Below are 8,413 nucleotides of genomic sequence, written 5' to 3'. Positions count from 1 at the left end.
ATACTCAGGGGTTATTCCTCGCTCTGTACTCAGGAATCACTCCTAGCAGTGCTTGGGGACCATATGGGAGGCTGGGGATTGAACCTAGGTTGACTGCATGCAAGGCAATCACTTTCCCTGTTGTACAATCACTCTTGCCCAGTTTTTTTTGTTTTTTTTTTTTTTAGTATTTTATGGTTTGGGAGGTCTAACATTCAATTCTTTAATCCAGCTGACTTTAAAATGACCTTTTTGTTGTTGATGTGGCATCATATATGCAAAGCACATGCTCTTATCACTAAGCTATATTATAGTCTGCTTTGGCATTTTATATTTAAAATTTTTTTCTATTTATAAATATTTAATTACAACCTGATCAAGAAAGATCAAATATAATTTCTTTAAACATGAGTATTTGACATGGGCAGCTTTGGTTTAGAACTATTTTTTAATTTGCAAGAGCATTTCATTAAAATGTTATCTGTCTCAAATACGCAATATCTTGTCTCTCTTAAGACCAGCAAAGATCATCTTAGTACAGGGATGGAGCGATAGCACAGCAGGTAGGGCGTTTGCCTTGCACGTCGCGGACCTGAATTTGATTCCCAGCATCCCATATGGTCCCCTGAGCACCACCAGGAGTAATTCCTGAGTGCAAAGCCAGGAGTAACCCCTGAGCATGGCCGGGTGTGACCCAAAAAGCAAAAACAAAAACAAAAAATATCATCTTAGTTCTAGGGGCATATTTCTTTGGGTTCTCCAAATATTCCATCAGAATTATTTAGAAAATTGATGACTAAAGGAGGCTGGAGAGATAGTACAGTGGGAAGGACGTTTACCTTGTATGTGGCTGACTCAGGTTTGATCCTTGGCACCCAATATGGTTCCCATATGGGGGAAAACAAAATACCTGATAATTGTTGGCTATAATTTCCTAGAGGAAATAAAATATTTTACTAAGAATCACGTGAGTTTGTGCAAGCTTTGACCTTATATATGGATTTTGGTTTTGTCTCAAACTAGTTTGCAAGGAACCTCTACATGCTCTTCATAGTCAGAGACTAAAATCTAAAGGTGTCAATTTCTACAGATCTTTCCACAGTTATTTTTTTGGCCCTTCCTCCCTTGAATTATGTTCTTCAGAGACCTATCTCTAAATTGAAGTTAGATCATTTTGATGAAAGGAGGCATTAATTCTTAGAAGAGTTGCCACCCAGTGGAATTCTTTGAAACTGCAAATAATTCTCAGGATTTTAGGATGTTATATTATAACTAGAAATGATGTTTGTAATGAGCTATGGACTACTGTAAATGTATGTCTGTTGACAATGAGTTTGTTAAATCATAATGTGTCTTATAACACTTTTTAAAACATAAAATGTTTGAATGTCAAATCCTTCAGTATGAAATGTGGTCCATCAGTTGCCACACTTTCATATTTTATTAAACTTAAGAGTTTTTCTGATCAGAGTTCAACATAACCAGTCATGATTTTAGTAAAGGACCTGCAAGCAATTACGAGTATGAGCATGACAAGTTAGAATTTTTTGTAACATTTTGCTTATAAGGTTTTTGATTTTTCAAGTTATTTTAAAAGTCCTGTCAACAAGTCTGAAAAAATACTGGAGACAAATTTCAGAAAGGAAGAAAATATCTTGCAAAATAATCAGATTATGACTTTAATAGATTATGTATATATTTGTAAATGATATAAAAATGATCTTATTTTTAAGAAGGCACAATTTGGTAGCATCAAATTTTCATTTATAGTTTTTTCTAAACAAGATCCTCAATCCCCAAATTGTTCACCTTAATTTTCTTTTCAAGTATTTTAAGTCTTCCTGAACACAATGGCCACTCAACACCTTTATTGCAAACCACAACACCTAATCAGAGTGAACAAAAGGGAATACCCTGCCATAGTGGCAGTGTGGGGTGGGGGGAGACAGGACTGGGGAGGGGGGGGAGGGATGTTGGGTTTACTGGTGGTGGAGAATGGGCACTGGTGAAGGGATGGGTTATCAAACTTTGTAAGGGAGAAACATGAGCACAAAAATGTATAAATCTGTAACTGTACCCTCACGTTGACTCACTAATTAAAAATAAACTATTAAATTAAAAAAAAAGAAAAAAAAAGTATTTTAAGTCTTCAAGGTTTGATTTAGAAGTGCAAGCAAAGTCCTCTGTTTGTCAAACTTGTTAAACTAAGAGTTAACAATACATTAGACAAAATATGAAAAGTACAGAGTACTATCAAAGGAGCAAAGTTCTTATGAGACTGGGTTTAAAGATAAAAGAATTTAGAACAGAGGCTTTCGTGAATGGAAAAATCAAAGTTTCTTCCAAGGTTAGTGGGCTTTGGACGGGGGTGATAGGACAGCAGGTAGGGTGCTTGCCTTGTACACTGCTGATCCAGGTTTGATCCCTGGCATCCCATATGGTCCCCTAGGCACTCTAGGAGTGATTCCTAAGCACAGAGTTAGGAGTAACCCCTAGCACCACCAATACGGCCCCCCACAAGAAAAAGCAAAGCCAAGGTTAGTGGGTTTTTAATACCTAAATCAGGAATTGCAGAAATGTGATAAGTTACAGCTATCTTGAATATCAACAAACCAACAGTTAAATAAAGTATGGTGATACCGAGTCAAAAAAGTGGTTACCACTCAAGACTAGCACAAGTTTGACTTCTAATATATATTACTGTTTCTTACAGTATATAGATTTTATGTATATAGTGATTCCTCCTAACTAACCTAAAATGCTCCAAGTATATATATATTTTATTTGAAATTTTGAGATGTTCAGAAGCCCTACTTTCATTTCTATTCATAAACAATTTTGAAAATATTTGTAGTATAGAAAGATATGATCAATAGTTCATCAAAAATTTCAGTAGGTCAATTTCTCAGTAAGTAATGTATTGTGCTGTATGTTTTATCTAATATCAAATGGTCTAGGCCCTACTGACTTGTTTTTTACAGGTGAGCGTAATTGAAAACAATGGGATCAAGCTAACTTCACTGCTATCAACTGAATTTTAAATTGATTATATTCCAAAATTTAAAATGAGCTGCAGTAAGAATGGAAATATAAGTTCTTCTATACCATCCATTAAAAGTTAAACTCCTAAAAACAGACAATTTATGCTAATTGAAAAAAAGAAGCAGTAACAATTTTGATAGTATACTTTAATCTTTTGTTAAAGCTTTGAAGGTGTTTTAAATTGTTAATCAAATTGAGGTAGAGGTAGATCCTAATGTTATTCCTTCCAGGGATCACAACTTAGGCCTCTCACTCCAGTTTGTATGTACTTTCCCTCTGTACGAACATGATTCAATTGGAAAGGTATCGTGACAGAAAAATGGTAGACTCATTCATATGGCACTTAAAATTATTTACTAGCTAAATAAAAAGTACTTATAAAAGATACACAATAATTCAGTTTTCTTCCTGATAGTCATAAATATAAGTTTTTTGTCTAAGTGTAGAAAAAAAAAGTCAGAGAAACTATCTACGCAAACATGAACAGTCATGTAATGAAGATACTGGGACATTACAAGTAGGGCAAGAACATTTGAGCTTAGTGTCTAGTTTTCCTTTTTGAAAGTTACATGTAAGGTTTGATTTATATTAATTTCCTATTAAAGACATCTTAAAAAATCAATTAAATGTAATTCTATTTCCACTTTAAGTCACATACCAGTGCTATGTGATCAGAAGGATGGGAAACACTAGGTAAGGCCTGGTGGGTGGTAACTTCTTCATGACTAGGTAATGGAATCACCTGTTCAACCTCTAAAGCATTTAAGTCAATAAAAATGTAATCCAGACATCCATGAAAGCCACCAACATAATTTGTGTACGCAGGTTCACCACATGCACTTTTCAGTTTGAAGAAATGGGTAAGAGACATGTTGCAACGTTCTTCCTCCCCGTTGGAGGCCCAGTCTTCATGGTTCTCCGAAATACTGCCATTGATGACAAAATGATACATTCCTGTTGATGGGGTACTGTTAAAGTCCCCACAAAATATAACTGGTATGCCAGGATACAGATCACATGAGACGTGTTTAATGTGAGCCAAGGCTACCGCCACTTGAATGAGACGAATGTACCCACCTGTGAACACAAAAATTTTTTTTTAAAGTTAAAAGAAAAAGGAAGAAAGATAACAAATTGTGGTATCTGGGTGATAAGTAAGATACTATTTGTGGTGTAGGGTGAGGGAATTACATGAAAGTGATCAAAAATAAAACCTCCAGATTTTCTCTGGACAAGGATTGGGTGCTGAAAAGAGGTAAAGTAATATGCACGATACCCTACTGTTAACAGTACTACACTGTGTCTAAAAGGAAAAGAGGAAAAATAGGGACCTAAGAGATAGTCCCCTGTGCACCGCCAGTAGTATTTCTTGAATTCAGAGACAGGAGTAGCCCCCTCAGCATTGCTGGGTCTGGCCCCCAAACCAAAAATAAATACATTTTTAAAAAGAACAATTTAAAAATGCCTGTCATAGAGGCAGGTTGGGGGAGGGGAGAGAAACTGGAACTTTGGTGGAGAGAAGTGAAAATTGGTGAAGGGATTGGTGTTGGAACATTGTACACCTGAAACATAATCATGAGAAACTTTGTAATTCAGTAATTCAGGGGGCCGGAGCAACAGTACAGTGTGTAGGGTCTTTGCCTTGCATGTGGCCGACCCAAGTTTGATCCCTGCCATCCCATATGGTCCCCCAAGCAATGCCAGGAGTAATTCCTCAGTGCAGAGCCAGGAGTAACCCCTGTGCATTGCCAGATGTGACTACAAAAGTCCCCCCGCCTCCCTGCAAAAAAAAAATATATTTTTCAGTGATTCAGTAATAACATTTTTAAAACTTTTAGTTTTTTTTTCTATTTATTATTTTGGTTTTGGGGTTACATCAAACCAAAATAATAAAAATTGGGGCTGGAGGCTACTCCCAGGTCTGGCTTGGAGGGTCACTTATGTTCCCATGGCCTGACGTCAAATGTGGTTGGTCACATATAAAGGAGGACTTTGCCCCTGTATTATCTCTCCAACAACCAAATTTTGGTATTTATATGAGGTAATGGATGTCAACTAAATCTAATAATTATTTTAGATAATATATTGTCATTATACTATACACCTTAAACTTATGGTTCTATCAAAACTCTTAAGAAAAAATATATACATATGACATTAAATATATATATATCCATGTGAAACAGCTTTAAACCATCTTAAGACCCTAGTTAACCATGGTAATGCTATGCATAAAAACAAATGAAACTAACCTTTTGGATGCCAATACAGATGGGTATTAGCAACACATATCTTTTTAGAAGGATCTTTTGTAGACTGAAGGACAGAAACCTGAAATAAACAGAAAGCGTAGCATTCAGTTAGTATCTGCCAATCCTGAATATATTTGACTTTTAATCTGAGGGATATTAAGAACTGCCTTTTCTTGCTCATAAGATGACTGCAATTAAGAAATCTTAATTTGGGGGGCCTTAAATTTGGGGGCCTTAAATCTTAAATTTGCACCATATCAGGTAGTGCAGCAATATGGTTTCCTGAGCCTGCCAAGAGTGATCCCTGAGAACAGAGCCAGGAGTAAATCCTGATCAAAGTCAGGTGTCACCTTCAAAATAAAACAACAACAACAAAATCCTAATTTTTTCTTACAAGTTTTAGACTATACTACATGGACAGGAATCAGTGGAACATTTTAGCTATTTCTCTGGCTGGGCAGTGTCTGAAGTTTTGGTTTTTCAGGCCACACCAGTGGTGCCCAGAGGGTGTCTGAGGAACCAGGAAATCCAATATCCAATTGGGTCTCCTACATACAAATCAAGATCTTAGCCCTTTGAGCTGTCTCTCCAGCTTGGAGACTGTTCTTAAGTGCTGACTCCAGGACTCCAGAGTCAGGAAGACCAATGCTATATTTATGCACTTAAAAAACATTTTCTCTAAACTTAGTCAGGTGTGGCCCTGACACATATACACACATACACACATTTATTTTATATATATATATTTATATATTATATGTATCTTTGAGTGTGAATAAAACATATTAACAAACCATTGCAGGTTTTGGAGTCAGGGACCACTAGGTCTGAATGCCCACTCTACTATATGGGAGTGTGACTTGAAGAGACATTTTGTCTATGCCAGTATCCTAATCAGCATGCAAGGCAAGCACCTAAATTGATGTACTATCTTGCTACCCCTCCAATGAACTTACTTCTAAAAATGAAGGTTAAACTTAAACTAAATAGCAGTTTAACTCTCTGACCAGTGATGATAGAAAATACAACTACACCAGTTAAGATCCTGGCCCCACACTCCTGTGAACCTGGGTAAGTAAGCTAGTACACTTCTCTACTTATAAATTAGGAAGAGTAGTATTTATAAAATGAGAACAGCAACATTCCACTGCAAAATACTTATGGAACACCTTTAAAACATGCCAGTTACTATTATACATATTTCAAAAATGTGTAGGCTATAGCTGGAAAGATATTACAGCGGTAAGGTGCTTGCCCTACAAGCAGTACTCAGGTTTGACCAACCACCGACTATGGTCTCTTCAGCCCACCAGGGGTGATTCCTGAGTGCAGAGCCTGGATTAAAGTTCTGAATGCTGCCAGTATGCACCTCCCACCCCCGCAAAAAACAAAAAACAAAAAACAAATAAAGGGTCAGTCCAGTGATTGACAAGAACGGAGAATACTAGTCATTCCTCTTATCCTTGCATTTTAGCATGTGCATTCCTACCAGACTGTAAGCACTAGATCCCCGCTGGTCTTGTTCAAGGCAACCTGCAGTATGCCAGGCACACTGTAGGTGCTCAACAAGTACGTACTCAATGAATGAATGACTGCCAAACTTTGGGCTGAAGATATACGAACAGACACCTTTCAGTAGGCTGGGATGGTTTCTTCTCAACTATAGGCACCGCGCCTGAGACACCTGAAAAGTGTAGGAGGGAAGGAGCCTGGTGGAGCTACTAGACCTGAAGGACGGAAGATCTCTGGAGAACCCGCTCATGCGCCAATGGGTTCAAAACGAGTTTTTCCACCAGTTCTTTGTGCAGTGGGTCAGACTCCAGGGCATCATGGAAGGAAATATCATGCTGGCTCAGGAGATTAAACTTGGATTTTCGGTAGAAAGTGGCCAGGCCTTCATGTTGCTTGATTCGAAACACACCCTCCAGCCCGAACGCGTCCAGGGCAGGCATCAAGCTGTCAGTGAACACGCCACGGTCAACCTCCTGCAGACAGATGAGGTCGGCATTGTAGCCCGTGAGTTCCTTCTGGATAAGATTTTGGCGGTAGTCGAGCTCCAGGGCGTAAGGGGCACAATACGGATACAAGACCGTCCGCGAGAACTCTGTCTGGGCATACGAGTCGGCCAGGATGTTGTAGGAGACGGTGCGGATGAGCGCATCGTCCGCCACCTTCTTGGTGTAGAGATGCCGGTGGTCAAAGGTGCAGGTGCCGGGCCCGGCCTCCACGGGGCAACTTTCCAGCTCCCTGCTTGGCCCGAAGCGCTGCCCGTTGCCGGGGGTGCAGTGCAGCTTGAGCCGGAGACCGATGTCGGCGTTAGACGGGGTGTAGACGCGTGCATCTACACCCGTCTCCGTCCAAACAGGAGAGGGCGAAGAGGGAGACAAGGGCGAGGGTCCCCCGCCCTCCGACTCCGCAGCTCCGGGTTTGGCTTCCTTGTACCAGCGGAAGAGGGAGTTGGCGGGATCCCCGAACTCCAGGCTGAGCTTGGGGCACACGGGGAAGCCGGCCATGAGGTAACGCGGCAACTGCAGCTCGGTGAAGGTGGGCGGGTTGCGTTCCACCTTGTACTTGACGTCGCCGATCTGCAGCACCGCCCCGTCCTGCCAGGCGTCCACGTTGAGCACGTCCTCCGCCACGGCCTCCTCTCGGTAGTACAGCTTCACCACCGGCTCGCTGGGGGCCGTCGGCTCGGCTCCGGCTCCGGCGCCGCTCGCAGCGGGCCGGTTCTTCCTCCTCTTGGCGGCAGATGCCTTCGCGTGGCCTTTGAGGGCGTTGGTGGCGATGCGGCTGAGGGCCCGACCCAGCGGCTCGCTCTGGTCGCGCTGCATGTTCTTGTGGCTGCCGTCGGCCAAGGCGAACGACAGGCTGAGCTTCGGCTCCGAGGGCACGCAGCGGACCACCGCACGCTCCATCGCGGGCCCCTCGGCCGGCGCCTCCGCCTGGCTGCGCCGCTCCACCGCCGTGCGCACTCCACGAAGCACGGCGCGGACGCCCGAGAGCCTCCACATGTACCCGGGGCCGACCAGCTCCGCAGCCGAGCCGCGGTCAGACGTCAAGTGCAGAAAAGAGCCGCGGCCGCCGGCTCCGGCCCCATTCAGACTCGCAACTTCCGGTTAGCGAGGCGGGGTTCCGCCAGG

The 8,413-nt window shown here is 41.6% G+C and overlaps 1 protein-coding gene across 1 annotated transcript; it reads right to left on the bottom strand.

The window, feature by feature from the left end:
- Nucleotides 1–1,645: 1,645 nt before the first annotated feature.
- Nucleotides 1,646–8,369, bottom strand: PDE12 (phosphodiesterase 12). The gene is made up of 3 exons (XM_004616487.2): nucleotides 7,001–8,369; nucleotides 5,274–5,352; nucleotides 1,646–4,098 (listed from the first exon to the last, which is right to left on the bottom strand). The coding sequence occupies exons 1-3, from the start codon at nucleotides 8,282–8,284 to the stop codon at nucleotides 3,656–3,658; spliced, it is 1,806 nt and encodes a 601-aa protein (XP_004616544.2). The 5' UTR covers nucleotides 8,285–8,369; the 3' UTR covers nucleotides 1,646–3,655.
- Between the last annotated feature and the right edge of the window lie 44 nt (nucleotides 8,370–8,413).

This window comes from Sorex araneus, chromosome 4 (assembly GCF_027595985.1).
Source record: "Sorex araneus isolate mSorAra2 chromosome 4, mSorAra2.pri, whole genome shotgun sequence".
Lineage (NCBI taxonomy): Eukaryota > Metazoa > Chordata > Mammalia > Eulipotyphla > Soricidae > Sorex > Sorex araneus.
This window is presented reverse-complemented; position numbering and strand designations above follow the sequence as displayed.

Bases quoted from the DNA above. Each gene is read 5' to 3' on its own strand.
- PDE12 (XM_004616487.2), bottom strand. From the start codon at position 8,284: ATGTGGAGGCTCTCGGGCGTCCGCGCCGTGCTTCGTGGAGTGCGCACG. The intron at 5,353-7,000 runs GTCTAGTAGCTC...TGTTTATTTCAG, and splicing joins AGAGATCTTCCGTCCTTCAG to GTTTCTGTCCTTCAGTCTAC. The intron at 4,099-5,273 runs GTTAGTTTCATT...TTGTGTTCACAG, and splicing joins TCTGTATTGGCATCCAAAAG to GTGGGTACATTCGTCTCATT.